General features: G+C 51.0%; 1 protein-coding gene across 1 annotated transcript in view; it reads right to left on the bottom strand.

Annotated features, from left to right (window-relative positions):
• LOC110334981 (nodal modulator 1) overlaps nucleotides 1-22,620 on the bottom strand; it is a 48,604-nt gene that overhangs the window by 8,741 nt on the left and 17,243 nt on the right. Inside the window, exons 10-25 of the mRNA XM_021217056.1 lie at nucleotides 21,512-21,617; nucleotides 21,191-21,341; nucleotides 19,569-19,743; nucleotides 17,473-17,614; nucleotides 17,008-17,139; nucleotides 15,727-15,863; nucleotides 13,202-13,289; nucleotides 12,373-12,436; nucleotides 11,158-11,253; nucleotides 8,505-8,723; nucleotides 8,346-8,428; nucleotides 6,677-6,836; nucleotides 6,417-6,543; nucleotides 4,918-5,031; nucleotides 4,019-4,146; nucleotides 2,889-3,030 (exon numbers count right to left, since the gene is read on the bottom strand). Coding sequence (XP_021072715.1) covers nucleotides 2,889-3,030; nucleotides 4,019-4,146; nucleotides 4,918-5,031; nucleotides 6,417-6,543; nucleotides 6,677-6,836; nucleotides 8,346-8,428; nucleotides 8,505-8,723; nucleotides 11,158-11,253; nucleotides 12,373-12,436; nucleotides 13,202-13,289; nucleotides 15,727-15,863; nucleotides 17,008-17,139; nucleotides 17,473-17,614; nucleotides 19,569-19,743; nucleotides 21,191-21,341; nucleotides 21,512-21,617 — 2,064 coding nt within the window. The remainder of the gene's footprint in view (nucleotides 1-2,888; nucleotides 3,031-4,018; nucleotides 4,147-4,917; nucleotides 5,032-6,416; nucleotides 6,544-6,676; nucleotides 6,837-8,345; nucleotides 8,429-8,504; nucleotides 8,724-11,157; nucleotides 11,254-12,372; nucleotides 12,437-13,201; nucleotides 13,290-15,726; nucleotides 15,864-17,007; nucleotides 17,140-17,472; nucleotides 17,615-19,568; nucleotides 19,744-21,190; nucleotides 21,342-21,511; nucleotides 21,618-22,620) is intronic.

Genomic DNA, 22,620 nt, shown 5'->3' with positions numbered 1-22,620 from the left:
GTTTTATTACTCAAATTTACACAATTATTATTATGTTCACTAAAAGTACTATTGAGCCGGGCAGTGGTGGCACACGCCTTTAATCCCAGCACTTGGCAGGCAGAGGCAGGCGGATTTCTGAGTTCAAGGCCAGCCTGGTCTACAGAGTGAGTTCCAGGACAGCCAGGGCTACACAGAGAAACCCTGTCTCAAAAAAACAAACAAACAAACAAACAAACAAAAAAGTACTATTGAAACAGCTCTGGTACCAACCCCCAGCCGGTGAGCAGTGATTTTTCAGCCAGCACAGATTGGATAGCAGAGCTCTGGTTTCCGGCTGTACGCCACAGGCAGAGCAAGGGGCCTCAAGCACGTAAGGTCCACAGGCCACTTTCCCTTTCAGGGTCGTGGTCCTTTTTACATGTTACATGATTTCTACAAAGGAGACATGAGATCTTTACAAGGACAGTAAATCTTTTACTTAGAAAAAATAAAAACATTGTGCCAAAGATGAGCCCTAGACCACCAAACATTACACCATGGTTCCCTTCCACAGTTGATGGCAGTGCCTACTGCTAAGATTGCACACTTATGTTACAGAACATGGAGAATCCTTGGCACTCACCTGGAAGCATCACCCCCGCTGGCTAGCATTAGAGCTGGAAGGTGCCAGGTGCAAACAGAGAGAAAAGTCCTTACAAGTCCCACCTAACCACACAGCCTGCAAGCTACAGGCACAACCTGTGTGTGCCATGTGCCCATTAGTGAGATGGTGGCGCTAATGTCCCAGGAGTAACGGATCGCCTTTATATCTTCTTTAGTTTTGGATTTAGGGCCTGCTCCACAGGATGGAACCCATTCCTGACACTGCTACAGTTGCTAAGAATGTAAGCGCAGACAGGCCCTGGGCCTGCAGGAAAGCCTACTGCTACCACTATTATGATGCCAAATGAACACAGCAAGACAACGGCACACAAATCCACAACCGGACAACAAGCAGAGAGTAAGAGACTTGGGGGGCTGAGCCCTAGTGGGGTGTCTGTTACCACACTCTTTGTCTTACTGCCCAGGGGCCTGTGCAGAAAGGCTGTAAGAGCCAGGGGCAGGAGATGACGTCAAGGAAGCCGTTTTTCTACATACAACAGTACAGATACACACATGAACTCAGAGATGACCGTGCACACAGACCTTCAGCTTAAGCCAGACAAAAAGCTCAGCATGGAGAAGTGGGCACAGAGACCCACCCATACCCAAGAAGCCATCTTTAACTGATGGTCTCTGGGATAGAGACAAATCAGTTTTCTTCGATTAAGTGACACTGAGTACCAGTCGGCCAACACACACCGAATCCCTCATTTACCTCAGCTTCTTTGTCTTTGTTTCTGTTTGTTTGTATAAAGAGAAAAAAAGAACAAAGCTGGGCAAGTAAGAAGGTGGAGAGAATCTGGGAGGAGTTGAAGAGGGGAAAGAATATCAAATATAATGTGTGAAATTCTCAGAGAATAAAACATTAAAAATAGATAAAACACTGTGTAGCCAGTTAAAGGTAAGGCCACAATCAGACACATGTCCAATTAGGCCTGGACTTTCCAGTTAAACAGTTGTTTGCTCCAGCACTATCAACACTGCCACTTGCCCAGGGCTAGGGCCTGCAGGCTACATCTTCAAGGAACTTTTCTAACCCTTGGCTAGTGTGACAAGGATTTGCCTATAGCCTCTGGCAGCTATACTGGCCAGCTATGCCAGCTGACACAAGCTAGAGCCACTTTGGAAGAGAAAATGACTTTATCAGACTTGCCTGTAGGAAAGTCTGTAGGACGTTTTCTTAATTAGGGATTGATGTGGGAGAACCCCACCAACTGTGGGTGGGGCCATCCCTGACTGGTAGTCCTGGGTTCTATAAGAGAGCAGGCTGAGCCAGTCAGGGGGAAGCAAGCCCGTCAGCAGCACCCCTCCATGGCCTCCGCATGAGCTCCTGCCCTGTTGAAATTCTTGCCCTGTCTATCATTGATGATGAGCAGGGATGTGAAGTAAACCCTTTCCTCTCCAACATGACTTCGGTCATGAAGCAGCCATACCTTGTCAGAGATGTCTCCACAGGCACCCTGGTCAGCTACGTGAGACAAGCAAAGGCAGCCAGGGATCACTAAAGTGGATCTGAGATCCTTAATCTAAGAAGGCATCTCCAGCTGTGGTGGTTTTAAGACGCTTGGCCCAGGGTATAGCACTAGGAGGTGTGGCCTTGTTGGAGGAAGTATGTCACTGTGGGGGTGGGCTTTGAGACCTTCCTCCTAGCTGCCTGGGAGTCAATCTTCCTTCAGAACAAGATATAGAACTCTCAGCTCTTCCAGTGCCATGTCTTTCTAGACATAGCCATGCTCCTGCCATGATGATAATGGACTAAACCTCTGAATCTGTAAGCCAGCCCCAATTAAATGTTGTCCTTTATAAGAATTGCCTTGATCATGGTGTCTCTTCACAGCAATGGAAACCCTAAGACAGAAGTTGGTACCAGGGACTCGGATATTGCTGCGATAGTCTTGACCATGCTTTTGTTTGGAAGAATGTGGATTTGAGACTCTTGATTTGGAAAGCAGTGGAAAGCTTTAAGTGGGGCTTAATGAGCCAACCTCGTAGGAATATGGACGATGGTGGTGCTGAGCGTGATTTGAACTGTGGAGGCCTGCTGGTTCAAGAGATTTCAGTCCTGGGCAAACCCTGGCCAATCCCCCTTTAGGGGCCTTATTTTCCCACAGAACAAGACAGGCATGTTGGCTAAACACACACCATTGGCCAAAATAGGGGCACAGGGGTTCCAGAGTCTCCCCCTCCAGCCCGTTGGCCCAGGCTATCCCCAAGGACACCACTGATGGCAAGAGGGAAACACCCGAGAAAGCACACAGCCTCACCAGCAGCCCACGTAACCGGAACTTCCCCTCCTCGTCCGTCACCGTGTCTTCTCCATAGATGCTGCAGTCCTTCTGCCCCACAGCCTCCACCGCGACACCCTGCTCTGGCTCTCCATTTAAAGACGACACAGTGCCGTAGCAGCTGAGGTGACAAGAGGAGAAATGGGATATAACACCTTGGGGCCTCTGACACACAGGGCACTTGCGTACCAGTGGTTCTGGGCAAATCTGCTCTGCAGGGATGCCTCCACCGCTGCTGATCTGAAACTATGAAGCACTGGATAATGTAAACAACTCACAAGGATTTTCATCCCACACAGTCAGGTGAAATGATCCCCTTTTCTATGCCTGAGCTGATTATCCTTCATCCAAAGTGCTTTTATAAACCCATGTAAGCATGCATGTTTGTATGTCTGCTCATATGCACAGGGTTCGTGGCTGTCACTCAACTGTCTGAGAGTACTCTGTGTAGCCCTAGAGGTCCTAAAACTCACTATGTAAATCAGGCCTGGCCTAGAACTCACAACCCTGCCTGCCTGTGTCTTGGATTAACAGTGTGCACCATTACATCCAGTCAGAAAGCTAACTTTCCATTACTGACACTCTTTCAACATCTGCAAGTTCTGCTCATTATTATGTTTCCTCTTCTTAAAAACGTAATCATATTTCAAACATTTTAAAAACATACTTTTTTTTTAAAGCAAGGCACTAGGCTGCCATAGACAAGTTTTCACAGAATATGCTGGTGAGTGGGCAGCAGATGACATACTAGAAGGAGGGCAGGAAGTGGGGGGGGGGAGGGACAGTGGAAGGAGGGTAGTAGTCACCTATGTATCGAAAGAAAGAGGAGAGTCACCTTTCTGAACTCTACCTTACCTCAAAGTCCCCCCCCCCATTCAGTCAATGGGTAACCCTGGAGGGCATTTCTAGATCAGAGTCCCAGTGTGGCCCACCTGCAGTGCAGCAGGCAGGGGAGGGCACACACCTGCAGGCTGGGGGAGGGCTCACACCTGCAGACTGGGGAGGGCACACACCTGCAGGCTGGGGGAGGGCATACACCTGCAGCCTGGGGAGGGCACACACCTGCAGCCTAGGGAGGGCACACACCTGCAGGCTGGGAGGGCACACACCTGTAGGCAGTTCGGAAGCCAGTGATGGTGATCCTCAGGTTCTGCCCCTCCTGCACTTCTATCATCTGCGAGGATGGCTCAAAGCGGAACTCCTTCATCATGGGTTTAAAGTAGTACTGTCCAGGACTCTGCCAAGAGACAGGCACAACTGAAGTGGCTGCCACACTTCAGATGGCTTAAAGTCACCATGAGCTACAATCAGATGACAGGGCAGCAGAGCCTCCCAGACACACAGAAATGGTGGCTCCTACATGTTATGAACAGGGAGTTGTTACCACCTTTAGCACACCAGCAGAACAGAAGCCACGCCCCAACTTTAGGAAGAATCAGAACCAGCATGAACAACTGCGAAGGACTCAGCAAACAAGTGGCAGGGTGCGCAGAGGCTGGAGATGTGGGGTGCACAGAGGCTGAGCATGCGAAGCCTGTGCCCTTTTATGTGCAGCAGGCCCATGCTAGCCCGACTCTAAGGAATGACCAGCTGTCAACGCATGCTCCTGCACTCATGAACCCCACTGGCGGTGGCCTTGCACACCACCTCGGATGAAAACTCAGTACCTCATGCCCTTCACACATGGAGTGGACTTTGCCAAAGAAACATAAGTAAGCCAGCCACTGTCATACTGTCATACTACCCTACACACACACACACACACACACACACACACACACACACACATCTGTAGAAAACAAAGGGCTGCCTGAGGGAGGAGCGGCTGTGGCCAGGCAGTGAGCTACACTGCCTTGCTGTAAAGAAACCACTGGTGAGAAGCAGTGGGTCCTGAGTAAGAGCCATGCTGTAACAGGTGCATCTCCAGAGCCCCCTACGTGGCCGACTGTTCTTACATTGTCCAGCCACACATCCAGTCACCTGTGCTGTGTCCCCACTAGAGCCTTACCAGGTTTGAGAAAGTCAGAATGCCATTGTCTTGGGTCAGGAGGTTGGACCGAAACACGCCGCCACTGAGGGATAAGAGGACCCCAGGGAGCGGCTGGTCATCTTCAGCTTTAATCTGGAAGAAGGTAACCGATCAGAACATTCTAGAACTGAGGTGAGCAATCCATAGCCGGCAGGCCAGCTGCACACTTCTGTAGTACAATGTCCCCCAACTGTCTTCCCTCGAGCAATCAGCCACTAGGACTCACTGTATCATTTACTGTCTGTTATGGTCTGAATGTGAAATGTGCTCACAGGCCTGAACACATGGTCCCCAATGGGCAGGTGATGTTTTAGGAGGATGTGCTAATTTTGGGAGGAGCCTTGCTGGAGGAAATGGGTCCTGAGGATAAGGGATGGGACCTGCCTACCTTTGCCCTGCCTCCTGATCTATGCAGATGTGAGCACCTATGTTACAGCTGCTACCATGCTTCCCACCAATACGGACATGGACCCTCAAACAATGAACCTAAAGCAATCCTGTCTTCCTTCATTGCTTGTACTAGATTAGGCATTTTGCCACAGCAGTACCATAAATTATCTTTGCGTGGCCAAACAGGCTCACCCCACAAATAAAGAATTTGGACTTACTACAAGTCCATCCCCAAACAGCCTCTATGTGGTAATCTCCCTGGCACTTCCTCAGTAGCTGTAGAATCAGAGTGTCTTCCATCTTCCTAGCCACCAAATCGCTTCCACGAATGGCTGTCCATCTGTACTGTGTTCTCAGTGATCTAGGGGTGTCTTATAAACCATGGACACCATCTATGGTGCACACGGTTCTTCCATGTCTGCATCTGGTCTAACACTCGGCAATGACGCTTCCGGCTGCATAAGAAGTGAGCTACAGAGTCACACTCAACCCCTGCCCAGCCCATGTTGTACCACACCCTGCACAGAGGATGAGGGACAAAAGAGACACTTGGCTCCACCAGAGCAGCCTAGATCCTAGGGAGGGAGGGAGGGAGCTTGTTTGAGTGCCTGCCCAGCATGCACAATGGATGCCCTGGGCTCCATCCCCAGGGCTGCATAGACTGAGGGTGGACATCTGCATTGACTGAGCCTGTCTTCTCAGAGTTTGGTACAGAGAGAAAGGAGGATTGGGAGTTCAAGGATACATTCTAGACTACACAGAGAGACAGGCTTGGAGGCTAAGCTGAGCTAGACGCCCTGCTTCCAAAGTTGGGGGAAGACAGCTGACATGGACAACCACAGGAATCTCTCTCCACAGCTTATCCCAGTAAAGGAAGCCAGGCCAGCATACGGTGCACAATTCCACTTATATAATAAATGCTCTGGAAGATGGAAAGTCGCTGACAGAAAGAGGAGGTACCAGCATGAAGGACTATATTCTTTGACTATGCTGTATCGTGTTCGACCATGTGTAAAACTGTCTACTTCCTGTGTGCTTTATCATCCTGTACGTTGCCCTCAGTGAAGTGGCCTTGGAAACAACATTACCTCGAAGCTCACACCGGCCAAGGCATAAGCCTTGAAGTCTCCCACGGTTCCTTCCACAGCAGTCAGCACGTAGCCCTCCTTCTGTGAGGTCACAGTATACTCCAGATCACTGTGTAGGGGACCAACACTGCAGGAAAGAGAGCCAAACCCTATGAATGGCTGTTTCCAGCTTCAAAGGAAGCCCAGCCCTCCCCAGGAAGTCTGACCTGCCTCAGAAAGTTTCCTGCAGCCAGCCAAGTGGTTTCTCTCTGGGGGCATACCTGTAGGCACCTTTGTCATCAGTGAAGACTGTGATCAAGGGTGAACTTGCTCCCTTCTCGCTGATGACAATCTCCACTCCCTCCAGCTCTGGGTGGATCTGGCCTTCCAGGAACAAGCCCGCCTTCCCATGGATCTCAATCAACTTCCCTGGACAGCTTTCTAAGAAGGAAGAAAACAAGAGGGAAGAGAGGCATTCAACTGGAGTTCTCTGATCAAAGAGAGCCCAGACCCGAGATTACTGATGAGCTCGGGCTGAAGAGACGGTTCTGCTCTGCAAGCATGAGGACCGGAGCTTGAAGCCCAGTACACATGTAAGGCGCCAAGTTTAGCCATGTGCCTGTAGCCTTGGCACTGGGGGATGAAGGCAAGAGTATGGCTGGGGTTGCTGGCTGCCAGTCTACCTCCAGGTTCAGTGAGAGACCCTGTCTCCAGAGAATAGGTTGGAGACAGAGCAAGCCACCTGAAATCTTCTCAGGAGATGCTGGTCCAACTCAGACCTGGTGTGAAGACGGTGAGGGGAAAGGAAAAAACAGCAGAAACTCACTCTTCCAACATACTCAACTCTAAAGACACCATAAAATGTTCCCCAGGCAAATCACTGTGATAACCTCTTCCTGAAAAAGACCTTCCCCCCACACCTGGAACAGGAAGACCTAAACCATCAGAAGAACCAAACTCTTTTTTTTTTTTTTTAAAAAAAAGATTTATTTATTATTATACATAAGTACACTGTAGCTGTCTTCAGACGCACCAAAAGAGGACGTCGGATCTCATTAAAGGGTGGTTGAGAGCCACCATGTGGTTGCTGGGATTTGAACTCAGGACCTTTGGAAGAGCAGTCAGTTTCTTGCCCACTGAGCCATCTCTCCAGCTCCCCCCCCCCTTTTTTTAAAGAATAAGTACATAGAAGAACCAAACTCAAGCAAGTGTGGCGACTGGCAGTATGACTCTTCCTCTGCCTTCTGGACCAATAAAAGCAAAGGAAGACTGGTCCTCCAGAAAACACCACTGTAACTGTCTTTTGACTACTTTGTGGGTTCTTGTTTCTTCCACCCTTTCAACCTCCTAACACAAGATAAGAGAGAAAAAGGACAGAGAGGAAAGGAAGGAAATCCCTGAATAAAGTCAGGCAACATTATCATTAGACTACTCCCTGCTGATGAAGGACAAGCTTGTCCTATTCTCTGCAAGTACCTAGAAAAGTACAAAAGCTGACTGGGAAAAAGCAAACCTGCTTCAGTCTCAGCACGGCTGGAGTCATGTTATAATGTTGTCTAATTGTCTTTTTCTTTTCAGTCCTCCCTCCCTCCCTTGAGACCCTGTTGACTGACTGAGCTGGCTTGGTTATTCATCCATGCACTCATCCATCCACCCATCCATCATCCATCCATCCACCCATCTATCATCCATCCATCCATCCACCCATCCATCCACCCACCCATCCACCCATCCATCCATCCACCCATACATACATGCATCCATCTATACATACATACATGCATCCATCTATACATACATACATGCATCCATCTACCAAGGACACCAAACACCAAAGAGGCTTTGGGGTGGCTTACAGACATGGCTGCACAAATATAACACAAAACCCATTTAAACACACACAAATAGAGAAACAAAGGCATGATACCCACTCGTGGAGTGGACACGTACCTCCACTGACAGTGGCTTCCATGGATGGGGGGTAAAAGAGGAGCTCTTTGGACGAGGGTGTAACAGTGATTTTCTCTCCAGACCTGAAGGAGTGAGAAGAGTTCAGCTTGGCTGTTGGCTCTGTCCCCCGAAGACAGAACACTGGGCCCAAGCACTTACCGGGCCCAGTAGGAGAAGTCGTAGGAGAAGGGGCCCTGTAACTCATCCACCATCTCTTGCCCAGGAGGCCGGGCTCTGCCTTCTTCGCCCTCTTCTTTGCCGTTCTTCTCCCTCTCCTGCCTGCGAGTCTCGATCTCTGCCAGCTGCTGTTCCCTCCGCAGCTCCTGTGTGGACTTCAGAGGGCCCAAGACCAAGGCTGGCTCGCTGTCGATGGAAGACCTGGAGGAGACACAGGTAGGCTATGGGACATGGTGCTCATCCTGCATTAGATGGGACATTTCCACAACTGGGGAATCATAAGCAAAAGCCAGACACCTTACAACATCACAGTGGCACAATCTTTTGTTCTAGAAACACAAATTAGGAGGCTGGAGAGATGGCTCAATAGCTGGTTGATCTTCCCGAGAACCTAGGTTTGATTCTAGGACCTCTTCTGGCCTCTGCATACACATAGTACAGACATACATGCACCCAAAACACCCCACATAAGCTAAAATAAAAATGTAATAATCACAAATTATTTTAGCAAAAAGAACTAGGGCTGGGAATGTACCTGCTTAACATGTAAACATAAGGATCTGAGTCCCCAAACCCGCATCATCATCAAAGCCAGTTATGTGGCAGCATGCTTAGAATCCCAGTGCTGGGGAGGCAGAGACAGGTGGACCCCTCGGGCTCCCATCAGACGGCCTAACCTGAGCAGCAAGCTCCAGGCCAGTGAGAGACCCTGGCTTAGACGAAGTATATGGCTCCTGAGGAACAACACCTAAGACTAGCTGCTGACCTCTACACACATGCACCGGCACATACATGTGTGCACCTGCACATACATGTCTGCACACACACATATAAAACTAGAAAATTATAAAGATGGAACATCAGCTGCAACACAGCAGCAGATGCTAGCAGAAGGCCGGAACAGAAGACCCTACAACTTGATGGAAAGTTTCCAGCCTGCCCGTGGTGCCTGGATGCATGACCCAGTCCTCTGCCCTTTCACACCACCTTTTACGAATCTGAAGAAGCAGGGAGCTGGGCAGTGGTGACGCACACCTTTAATCCCAGCATTTGGGAGGCAGAGGCAGGAGGATTTCTGAGTTCGAGATCAGTCTGGTGCACAGATCAAGCTCAAGGACAGACAAGGCTATGCAGAGAAACCCTGTATCAGAAACAAAAAGGAAGGGAAGGACAGACTCTGCGAAGCTCTGTTGAGCTGGTGGGACCTGGAGAGGAGAGCACAACGACCAAGGAGCAGGAAAAGGGCGGCACTGCCATTTCTGAACAAAGGGAAGACTACAGGGCAGGTCGACTGACACGAGAGCCAGCAGCTGCGGTACAGCCTGCAGGGTCAGGGTCCCCCCAGAAGGGTCCAAGGGGTAATGTCCAGCCAGAAACACAGCTCATACAGTCTGTCAGCATAAGCCGGTGACAGGAAGACACCTCCACTGGACACTCAAAGCTATACAAGTTAATAATGAAGACACACACCAGCACACACCCTGGGGTCACTGTGGCCAGTGATGAACACTTAGCAAGCAGGAGGAAGCCAGGGCACCCGAGGGGCCTGCACCCCAGAGACTCAGCAATGGACCCTCCCCACACACAACCCTGTTCCCACCCAGCCAGCTCTGCAGTCAAAATGCTGCCAGCCTTCCCTGTCACAGGCTCGAAGGTCAGACTTTAACACAGTCACAGTCATAACTTATAGTTGTGTGTTTGCTTCAGTACCACAGGGTCAGTTACAGCCTACGAAACCCTGGGCTGCAACCCTGACAATGGTATTTTTCTGGGTGCGATGTCACGGGCTGGGCATTTCAGCTACAAACGATGCTAAGAGAGAAGGATCGATCACACAGCAAGTTCAAGGCCAGCTTGGACAACTTGACTGAAAATAAAAGTTAAGGACTGTGGGTGTGGCTTGGTGTAGAGTCTGCCTAGCATGTACAAGGTCCTGGGTTCAATCCCTAGGACCAATAAATAAACATTCCTCTGTGTTTGTGTGTGTTTGGGTACGTGTGTGGGGAACGTGTATACATGTACGTGTCTGTGTATGTGTTTATCTGTATGTGTGTCTGTATGTGCATATCTGTGGGTGTGTATGTGCACATGTATGTGTGTCTGGGTGGTCCCCTCAGCATCCATGACAGATGCTGGTTGGAGACAAAGCCAACTCAACCAGAGGAGGGGCGAGAGTTCCTCAGAGTTCCTCTGTGTGAGACAGCTATGCTGCCCAAAGAAAACTGGGGTGTCAGATACACCTCACCAGCATGGAATATCCCTCAGCAAGGCCTGGCTCCCAAGGACCTTCTCCAACCTTGAGCCATCGCTACTCAAGACCTCAAGAAAAGAGCTAAAGAAAATGAAGCAATTTTTTAAGTCACTAAAGCACTTGAATTACAGTAAACAAACCCTAGAAGACTTTTTTCCCTTAGCCAAAAAGAAAGAAAGAAAGAAAGAAAGAAAGAAAGAAAGAAAGAAAGAAAGAAAGAAAGAATTCAAACAGATTTAAGATGTAGACCCAGCTGTCAGGGAGCCCCTCCTCATGCAGCTGCTATGTTTACCCCACTGTGTCACCAGAGTGTAAGAGAGGGAGGCCGCTGGTATATACACTTAGAGCAACCCCCGCTCCCTGCCCATAGGACACTCGTCTTACTTGATAGTCACTGTGACATCCATCATTTTGTCAGTGATGATCGTTCCGAGAACATGGTGACGAATGGCTGTCAGCGTCAGGATACTGGGTGAAGACCTAGAAATCAAACAGAGACGCTGCTAGCAGCAGACTACACACACACACACACACACACACACACACACACACACACACACACACGGAGGAAACAGCCCATAGGCTGGAGTGGGTAAACCCAGGAGACCTCACAAGTACAATGTCCTAACTAGTTCTTTGTCACTTGACACAAACGGGAACCTCGGTTGAGGAAGTGCTCCCACTGGGCCGGCTGTGGGCAACCCTGTGGTTCATTTTCTTGACTGATGGTTGACCTGGGAGGGCCCCGCTCACATCCGGGCAGGTGGTCTGGCGTGAGTGAGGTCAGGCTGAGCAAGCCAAAGGGAGCGTGCCAGTCACCAGCACTCCGCCATGGCCTCGGCCACAGCTCCTCCAGGTTCCTCCTCCAGTTCCTGCCCTGGCTTCCTTCCCTTCATGATGGACTGGGACTGGAACATACAAGCCATATAAGCCGCCGTTTCCTTCCAAAGTTGGTTTGGTCATAGTGTTTATCACCGCAATAGAAACCTAAAGAAGACATCCACCAAAGATGCCAAACCTCCGGGCCCTCACTGACAGGAAGGAACTCTGGCTCAGGCCACCATGTTTACATTTTTAGAAGTGTGGATGGGATCTACTGAGAATAAGGGTGTGATATTTTAAGAACAGAATTAGTTCAAAGACAGTTTTTTTACAGCAAGGCCCTCCCATCTGAGTTTCCAGAACTCTATTATCATTATAGTTGTGATTTTCACCGGGAGCGTGGAACCCATCCAATGGAACACACGTGAGGTCAGAGGACAGCCTGTGAGTCCATTTTCTCCTTTCACCTTGACACGGATTCCCGGTTTTGAACTCTGGTCTCCAGGCTGGCTCAGCAAACACCTTTACTCAGGGAGCCCTCTGGCCGGCCCGTGAGTTGCAGAATCCTGAGGAAGGAGAGTCTGCCTCCATTTCCTCACTGACATCTTAGGATATCAGAAAACCTGTATTGAGAATTTCACTCAAATGCCTAATCTTACCTCTTTCAAAAGAAAACAAACGACACCCAACAGAAATATATCCGCGTGCTCAGAAACAAATGAAGAGACAAAACAGGAAAGCGCTCGCCCACCCGAGGCACTCTGTCCCCAAGCTTACGTGTCATAGGTGTAGAAGGCTTGCTCAAACCGGTGGCAGGAGCGAGGAGTCACTTTGTACACACCTACAGAGAGAAAACCAAGTGTCACTGTCTGAGCCTAGAAGGCACTTCCAGCGCGCGTGCTCACTCGGGAGGCAGCAGGCCTCATCCTGAAAGCTTATCACAGACCTGAGGTAATGGGATAAGCTGCTCTCCTGTGCCACAGGCCCTTCCTTCACACCCACTCACGAATGCTCTACCATTGTCAGGAATTCAATGACTTCCCGAGGCTGCACCTGTTCAGACGCAGCTAACGTGCAAAACGGCCACACACAGAGAATGTGCTACGTACACACAATGGAATATAACTCAGCGACGAAAAAGATCAAAGCGCTGTTATCCTACAACGTAGCTCAACTCCAAAACTATGCTATGTGTAAGAAGCCAAAGGCTGGGATCAGGCCGAGGCACAAAACATAACTAAGCTGCAGCCAGGGCTGGGTGGCCATGACTGGACAACCTGGTCAGCTTGCTGGCAGTCATGTGTCACACATCTTAAGTGGATGAACACTGTTGTTTGTGTGGTTCTGGGGATAAGCCCAGGCTCTGAGAGCACGCTGGGTTAGTGCTCCACCACTGAGCCCCTAAGCAGGTGAGCTTCACGCTGTGTAAACTCTATCTTGATAGAGCTAGAGAGGCCACGGAGGACGGGAGGCAAGACAGGACATCACATCGCTGCAAAGATAGACCATTGACAGCAATGTCACTAACATCTCTGAGGGTGAAGGGACCCGGGATCTCCGACCCTCAGGCCCAGGCCGGCGCCACACTCCCGCCTCCCAGGCTCACCAGGCTTGGACAGGCAGAAGCGGTTGACTCCCCTGGAGAGATTGTAAATCCCCACATTTTCAGGGCCATTTCCGTCCTGATGAAATTCCTGTAGGGCCAAAGGCAACATGGTGACTTATAGGGAAAGACAGTGATTAAGAATATTTCAGTGGGGGGTTGGAGAGATGGCTTAGCAGTTAAGAGCACCGATTGTTCTTCCAAAGGTCCTGAGTTCAAATCCCAGCAACCACATGGTGGCTCACAACCATCTGTAACGAGATCTGACACCCTCTTCTGGAGTGTCGGACAGCTACAGTGTATTTACATATAATAAATAAATAAATATTTAAAAAAAAAAAAAAAACTAGTTTTAAGAATATTTCAGTGGGGCTGCTCAGAAGAGCATTGGCTGCTCTTCCAGAAATCCTAAGTTCAATTCCAACATGGTGGCTCACAACCATCTATAATGAGAACCGATGCTCTCAAATACATACAGACACAGCAACTCCTATATTTAAAAAAAAAAAAAAAAGATTTCTGTTTCTGACCTAGCCATCATTTGGGCCCATTATTCATATAAACTATTGGGTGGCACAGGAAAACTGCAAACCTTCAAAAACGTATGACTGAAATGTGCTTTTGCACTCAGTCAGCTCCTGTGGACATAGTGGCTGCTCTGGGACAGACTCAGGTCAGGGCCCTTGGGGAGAGTAGAGTGACCTTTTAATTTGGGAAATCAGTGGTTTCAGATAGGATGTAAAGCAAAGAAGCCAAGCCAGTGAGCAGAGTAGCCGCCTGCCACAGAGAAGCGTTCCAGAGCAGAGTGGCCAGCCACCACAGGGAAGCATTCTAGAGTGGAGTGGCCACCTGCCACAGAGAAGTGTTCCGGAGCTCTGGGGCCCTAACCTTGGGGCCCCGTCCCGGGAGGAAACAGTAGCCAAGGCCTCAGTGGTGAGAGAAGGCTCAGCTCCCTGGGCAGAGGGATACACATGTGAAAGGCCAGTCACAGCAGTGACAAGCAGCTTGGCTAGGACTGAGAGGCAAGAGCCGCTGGGGCCCAGGGGACCAGTGGACAGGGAGGTAAGGCAGCCTTCCTTACACAGTTCAGACTTAATCTAGAGATAGCAGAAATCTCCTACCGGGCTTAGGGAGGAGTGTCTGTTAGCTTACTCTTGGCTGTACGGCAGCCCATCCCTGGAGTAAATGGGAACTTCAGGGTTTGTAGCAGCTGAGGCAGTAGCCTGGCCTTGGAGACACCTGCTCAGGTACTACCAGGGTCACAAGCAGTCACACTGGTGCCACCTGCCCAGCTCTCTGCTGGGATCCAACAATGACATCTGCTCCTGCCCCTAAGGAAACTACAGAGGTATCCTTCCCTGAAACCCTCGTGCCTGCGGCCAAGCAGACAGGCACTGGCCTGCGCTCCACTGACTCGGGAGGGAAACAGGATGACAGAGTGTGAGGCCAGCCTGGGAAACGCAGCAAAACTCAGCCGCAAAACCAGGAAGAAAGAAGGTGGGAGGGGGGCTGAGCGGTTAAGAGCACTGGCTGATCTTCCAGAGAACCTGGTTACAATTCCTCCATGGAGACTCACGGCCATTTGTTAACTCCAGCCCTAGGGGATCTATGCCCACATCTTGCTTCCGCAAACACTGCACACAGGTAATACAGACATACAGAGGCACAAGACCCACCTACACAAAAGAAAATAACAATAGTCTAGGCCAGCTGCGGTACTGCCCTCATTAATCCCAGCACTTGGGAGGGCAAGGCATTTGGATCTGCTAAGTTTTGGGGCCAGCCTGGTCTACATGGTGAGTTCCAGGACAATCAGGGCTACATAATAGAGAAAGCTGACCTCAAAAACAAACAAACAAAACAAAAAACAAAAGATAATAATAATGGTAACTTTAAAAATGGTTTAAGGACCAGGCATACAACTTAGCAGCAACTGTTTGCCCAGGATGTCTGAAACCCTGGGTTTAGTGCACAGAACTGCAAAATGAAAATAAAAGCAAAACAAGAGAAGTAGCGAGTGAGTGCGCTCTGCCCTCAGGAAGCAACCTAGAGAACTCAGCTGCACTAATAAACAGTGTACTGGGCACACCACGGAAATGCTACACACAGCACAGATTGCTGGCCTCCCCACAGCCTGAGAAGTGGGCACTGTGACCCTAATGCTGCAGGAAAACACAACGGAGCTTCTTTTTTTTTTTTTTCGAGACAGGGTTTCTCTGTACAGCCTTGGCTGTCCTGGAACTCACTTTGTAGACCAGGCTGGCCTCGAACTCAGAAATCTGCCTGCCTCTGCCTCCCAAGTACTGGGATTAAAGGCATGCGCCACCACGTCCGGCTCAACGGAGTTTCTTAAGGAGCGCGGCGTGTACAAGGCACAGCATCTCACCGCACCGCACCGCACCGCACCGCACCGCACCGCGCTGCCCAGCTGCCCACGGGCTGAGGAGGGCCTGTTACACTGCAGGCTGAGGATGCCTACCCTGGTTCGTGGGAACCCAGGGTACAAAAGAGAACTTGGCTGCACATACCAGAGTGATGGCGTGTGAGAGCGCGCAGCGCAGCATGTAGCCGGTCTGCCTGAACTCCACCGCAGACACGTCGTCCTCCAGCACTTCCACTTCCAGACTCTTGTTCCTCCAGCACCAGTCCTCGTGCATGATGCTTACTGCGAAGCCAACACATGGGGCTGGGGCCTCATGGCACCGGGAAACTGGGGGCCTGCAGCACCGAGCAACTGGGGGCCTACAGCACTGAGCAACTGGGGGCCTGCTGGCTAGCTGCAGAAGTGTACACATATGCTAAACACAGACTTGTGTACTGGTAATCCCAGCCTCCGTTGAAGGCTGAGGTACAAGGATTAAGAGTTCAAAGCCAGCCTGGGCTGTACAGTAATACCCTGTCTAAAAAGAAAATACACTTTACATAAAAATACCTAAGAAGGAAGCAATGTTCAGGACAGGTCGCTGCCAAAGAAAAACTGACACCAGTGCCACTGTCACCACAAATAAGGAAATCCGTCTAAGCTGAAGATGCCAGGTTACAAGATATTCATGGGCTGCTAGATTTTTTGTAAATTGTCTGACTTTTGTTATTGTTTTGGCAGACCACGAACTCCTTGACTCAAAAGACTCTCCCTCCTCAGCCCACCCAGCACCCGGCATCCAGTCAGCTTTGCGGGTCTGGGCTTCTGGACTCTGCCAGAGAACTGTGGGCAGCACACAGTCACACGTGCTCATGGGCACGTCAGGACTCCGTGAAACTATAAACACAGGCAGCCAGCGCTCTGAACGGAGTCTGCCAGCTCTTTCTGAGACAGAAAAACACAAGCCCTCATGAGAGGAGTCCACCTCACTAGGTAGAAGTCTAGTCCCTGCCACCAGCTGCCAGCTGTTCTTCATAAAGGAGGCAAGAGCTGGCTTACCGAGGGCAGGAAGGGCACCAGCGTGGGGCACTGCCCTGCAGACCAGGCCCTGTGCTCTGCCTCTTAGTCTCTCCTTGAGAAAGGCTACTGTACCGTTTTACGGGTAACGGTCAGGGGAGGAGAAAGAATGACTTGTCAAGGTCACTCTAGCTAGACCTCAGTGGCTGGCGTGAGAACAGAACTATAGTGCTCTTTCTGGCATTTAGAAATAAAACAGCTTATGCCAGGGCTCCCACCCAGAGCAGATGCAGAGCCGGACCTTTATGACAAAGGGAGCTAACTTGGCAGGTCAAGGTCCTGGGACAGAGTTCCCTAGGGAAGGCCCACAGTAAGCACACAGGGGGAGCAGGCTTGGGAGAGCTCCTGAGAGTATCACACCCCGTCTTACTTTTGTATTTCCCAGGCAGAACTTTGTCAAAGGTGAAAGTCATGGAGTTGACTTTGCCAGAGAGCTGGAGACTGCGCTTCTCACCCTGGCGGCTCAGGGACTGCAGGGTCACCAACAGGTCACCGCAGGTGTCTGTAGAGGAGAGACCGGAGGACCTCACTTGACTGCCATCGCAAACCCTACAAGCCTCTAAGTGCTTAGCCCGAGCGTCAAGCCCTGGAGGCTCCCCTGCTTCCTCAGCTCTGTACAGTGAGTGACCAGCACCCTGAGGCTTTGGTCAGCAGCAATGACACCCTGGCAGGGAGTCAGGCCCTCCTCTACACCTCTGCTGAGCCCCTGCAGACCTTCTACCAAGACAGGATGGGACAGACCACCTTTCCCTCCACCCCACTCAGAACCGCCTGTCCCAGCTCCTCCCACTGCCCGCTCTGAGCTAGAGGCTCTCACTTGCGGTTGACACCTTACCCAGACAGGAGACTTTTCCGGAAACCGATGCCAAAAACTGCACGAAGGCCACATCCATCACAGGCCTGTTGGTCACAGTGAGAGGGAATGTCTGTGGCTTTAGCATCAGCCCGGCTCTGGTCTCAGCCTCGGGCACCAGCACCTGTGAGCACACGAGACGCTGGGGCAGGGCTTCTCGGCCTTTCTAATGCCGTGACCTTTAACACAGTCCCTCACGGTGTGGCGACCCCAACCGTAACTCACTCTCGTTGCTACCTCTGTAATTCTGCTGCTGTTATGAATCATAACGCAAGTATCTGCGTTTTCCAATGGTCTTAGGTGACTCCTGTGAGAGGGTCATTCAACCCCAAAGAGGTCACGGCCCACAGGTTGAGAACTGCTACACTACAGGTTGCAGGGAACAGCTCTCCCATGACCTAGGAGATACTAGAGGCTTCATCTGAACCTCAAGCTAAGCAGACAGTGAAGGGTGAAGGCTGGCTTCCAGCCCAGCTGTGTAATCACAGCACACCTAAGAAGTAATATTTTTATAGCAACACCGTCCTAGCCGGGCACGGCAGCACCAGCCTGCAATCCACACTCAGGAGGCTGAGGCACAAGGAACACCCAAGGGCCGAGTCAGCCTGGGCTGAGTGAAACCAAGTCTCAAGAAGAGGCTGTGTCTGATGTCCCCCAGAGGCGCCTGCAGAATTAGCTCGCTCTTTTCCCATGTACTTTTCTTTTTCTTTTCCTTTTTTAAGGTTTTATTTATTTTATGTATATGAGTACACTATCACTCTCTTCAGACACATCAGAGGAGGGCATCGGATCCCATTACAGATGGTTGTGAGCCACCACGAGGTTGCTAGGGATTGAACTCAAGACCTCTGGAAGAGCAGTCAGTGCTCTTAACCGCTGAGCCATCTCTCCAGCCTGTACTTGTTTTCTTGTGTTGCTTTAAGACAGAGGCCATGTGGTCCAGGCTAGCCTGAAATTCGCAGTCCTGTTCCAACCTCCCTGGTGCTGGGCTGCAGGTGTGTGTCATCACACTTGGCTCCCTTTTCTGTGTGTGCCTTCCTTTCCCAAGCTCGGAAAAGCATGTGGGAGGGACAGACGTCCCCTATTTTACTCGCAGTAAGGAACTGCCCAACTCCAACATCTGTCGGGATCTCTGAAGGATGCCACTGTGGCTACCTTCAGACAAGCTGTGCCGGTGACTAATAACGGCAGCTGTCATCATGGCCCAACTCCACTTGTCCCTACAGAAGGAAGGGCTCAGTCTAGAAGACCCAAGCTTAGGGGTCACTCCTAGGTCTCCCTCCCTAGAGCTGGGAGCAGGGCTGATCTGATTGGCAAGCCCTGTCAGCTACAGAGACATGGTCTTTCCCCAGAGGACAAGGCCACTGCACCGGAAGGTGAACAGAGCAAACCTCTGGCTGTGCTGTCGCTCAGCACAGCTGCGCTCAGGCCGACTCCCTTGTGGGGAAACTCCAGGCCAGGGGCTGCCCTGTTTCTCTGCCTGGTTGGGCTGGCTCCCTGGGCCTGTTAGCTGTCCTGGAGTGAGGGTGGGGAAGCTCCTCCCTGGCCTTCAAGCTTGAAGAGCTGGCTTTGCTCTGTTCTTGGCCTCATGGACATCCTAGAGCAGCCAGAGCCCAGGGAGGAACAAGAGCTCACTCCCAACCCTGCACACACACCCAGTGAGAAAGAGCCGGCCTCTGTTCACAGCCCCCACAGGCTGTGAGATCGGCTGGACATCAGGAGGAAGGAAATGAAAGGCTCTTAACACTCTGGAAAACCCTTGCTCTTTCAGTTTGGGAGCCGGTGGGCGTGTGAGTGTGTGGAGACCAGAGACCACCTTAGGTGGTGTTTGCTCAGACGCTATCTAGCTTGTTCAAAATTAGATGGAATCTCTCACTGGCCTGTAGTAAGCAAGTCTGGCCGGCCAGTGAGCCCAGGGATCAGCCTGTCTCTGCCTGCCCAGCCTGGAATGACGAGCTCCTGCCAGCGCATCTGGCTTTTCATCTGGACTCTGGGGATGAGAGAGCCTCGTCAGCAGTCATCCTATTGCCCGAGCCACTTCCCAGCCTCCGACACCATAAACCACACCCATCTGGTACCTGGACTTTGTAGACCCCTGGTTTTGCTTTAAAGCAAAATGATCCATGGGCATCGCTGTCCACAGTGAGCAAAGCCTTGTCCTTGTCTTGGGAGGACAGGACCACTCTGTATTTACTCATCTGCTTGATGGTGTCGGGGGAGCGGACGATGGAAATCTGACCACAGATGCTGAACCTGCAGGGAGAAGCCGGTCATTCCAGCAAGACTCACATGCAGCAGGGCAGGCTCCCAGCACCCGAGACAAGCGCCCTCTGAACCCACTACAGACTCTGTGACATTCACTTTCGAGGGCCACCTGCCCAAGTCTGCCCTAGGCCCAGGGCAGAGCTGTGGACGAACTGGGTAGCATGAGCCCCCATCCCCACTGCTGCAGAAACGATGCAGGAAAAAATGCTTCAGATAACCCAATCACTACAGCAACCTGGGCTACCTCTCAAGAGAAGAGTGGTCAGCTGTCTGCAAAACAGTGCCACTAACAGACCATAAGACTACCAAAGGGTCTTCCTTGTTTACAGTTAGGTGCTCTGTGCTCTAAGAATGCAAAGTTGAAACTGAACTCCTCAGAAGTCGAGAGCCACAAATGCCTCTCACGGAGGCGGAAGGACCCTGCAGACGGGAGTGATTCCGGCTTCCGGGTGAGTAGTCCCTCTGAGAAACACAGAGCAGGCCCTACCGCTGCAGACACAGCGATACTGAAGAACTTTCTGACAGTCATGGACCAGACTAACTACTGACCAGAAATGCCTCCTAGCACACCCTACATCCCCCACCATCAGCGCACTCCACAAAGCCCTCAGGGTCACATGAGGAAAGTATTCGCAGGGAGGGCTAACTTTAAAGATCTTTTTCTAACATAGATGGACAGATAAACAGATAGACAGACAGACAGACAGACATTTCTTTATTGTGCTTGTACATATGTGGAAGCCTAGGACAACCTGTCTGAGTCTGTTCTCATCTTCCAGCCCGTAACCGCCCCAGGTATCAAATTCAAGTCACCAGGCCTGGCAGACAGCACACTTACCATCTCTTGTCCTTCTCTTTCTACTTTAACAAACCCCTTTGAACTTGAAAGCAAGAGAAAACAATTTTGTGTCCGACACATAAAGTTCACCATTCATCTTTCCAAAAGGAAGCCATCGAGACTCTTGACAGCTGTCTCAATGTGAATCCTGGGCAGAAATTTTCAGACCAAAGCTCATTTTCTTCTCCACTACTGCTAAGAGGAGCGGGGACATACCCATGGGCTGGTGAGTTTTATGTCAGCTTGACACATGCTGGGGTCATTTGAGAAGAGGGAACCTCAGCTGAAAATGGCCTGTAGGCAAGCCTGTGGTTCATTCTCTTGACTGACTGATGCAGGAGAGCCCAGCTCACTGAGCTGAGGGCAGAGCCACCATCAAAGTCCTGGGCTGTGTAAGAAGAGGCTGAGCAAGCCAGTCAGCAGCCTTCCATGGCCTCTGCTTCAGCCTTTGCCTCCACATCCCTGCCCTGCCTTCGCTCAGTGATGGACTGTGATATGATGCATGTGTTAGCCAAATAAACCCGTTCCTCCCCAACTTGCTTTTGGTCACGGGGTTCCGTCACAGCAACAGAAACCCTACCTGGACAGCACACTTACCCTGTAGCAATGAGGTCAGCCAGCTGTGGGGTGTTGGGTGCAATTTTGATGGTGACCATCTCGAAGTAGAGGTGCTCCTTCTGAGCGTGGATGGTGTATGTCCCCGTCGTTATGTTCTCTAGGCGGAAGGAGCCGTCAGCCTTCGTTTTGACTGTGAAACCAAAGCACGTGAGCAAAAGATGAGCTGCAAAAGCTTGCACCGGATAGGTACGTGAGGACTCAGCGGGATGTGAGGCCAATGAGCTTGTCCCTTGTGTCTACATCTTTCCATGATGCGAAACAAGCCCTTTGAGCAGACTCAGGACCACGGTGCCTGCCCACCTTTAATCTGGTTGTTCAGGGTGACCACAGCCTCCGGGACACCTTCTCCGTCAGGTCCATTCAAGACTCTCCCAGTGACAGAGAAGCCCATGACGTGGAACACAGGCTGCAAAAGTGAAGAGCAGACTTTCACATGACTGTGCCACCAAGGCCCCCTCCTGCACAGCACCATGGCTCCACGTGTTGGCGCCAGGCTTCCCTCTCAGCCCATTTCCACCAGCCCTTCTCCCTCTCACTGCTGCATTTCCCCAGCATGCATGATCAGAGTTGAATAAAAGCAGCCTGTGGACTCACCTCCCAACTCACACAGGTTCCTGCCTCTGGCTAGTGGGTCTCTCTGGCAACCCCGACCTGACTCCAGCGTCCCCTGGGACCCCTGACCCATCACCCCCAACATTATCTGGGACCATGGCTTTTCCTTCACTCTCAGCATGTCCCTTCAAGCATAACTTGAAACCCCCAACCTACTCCACCAATATCGCCTAAGACCACAGGCCTGCCCTTCCCTTTCAAAGTCTGAGAACCCGTGCCGATCAGGCAGGACCCTGGCCAAGACAGGTTCTTTCCAGCCCGCCCTTCCTCACAAGCCTGGTGCCCTGTCTGAGGGTGTCCTGTATGCTCAGAGCACCAAGCCTAGGCTCTCCCAGGAGGCACGGAGCTCCAATCCCCCTGAGCTCTGGCTCCTCAACTGAAACCCCACTAACTTAATTTCATATCTTCATCAAACTCCTCAGGGTCTGAAATGCCTGTTTGATTCCCTATACCTTATCCCTGTCTCATTAAAAATGCAGACTCTGCAGGCTCACGGAAGCCTGTCCTGCCTTAGCTACTTGCTACACAGCAGGCACTCAGTGCCTCCTTAGTGAACAAAGGCAGACACTATGAAAGAGAGCTTCAAAGTGGTAAAATGTTAGCTCGGCATAAAAACACATTCACACTCTTATAATACAAGCAAGAGGTGCGACTGTGCAGGGCATGCTGACACACACCTGTGATCTCAGCACTCAGGAGACACACACCTGTGACCTCATATACCTGTGATCTCAGCATTCAGGAGGCACACACCTGTGATCTCAGCACTCAGGAGACACACACCTGTGACCTCACAC

Source organism: Mus pahari, chromosome 1 (assembly GCF_900095145.1).
Source record: "Mus pahari chromosome 1, PAHARI_EIJ_v1.1, whole genome shotgun sequence".
NCBI lineage: Eukaryota > Metazoa > Chordata > Mammalia > Rodentia > Muridae > Mus > Mus pahari.
This window is presented reverse-complemented; position numbering and strand designations above follow the sequence as displayed.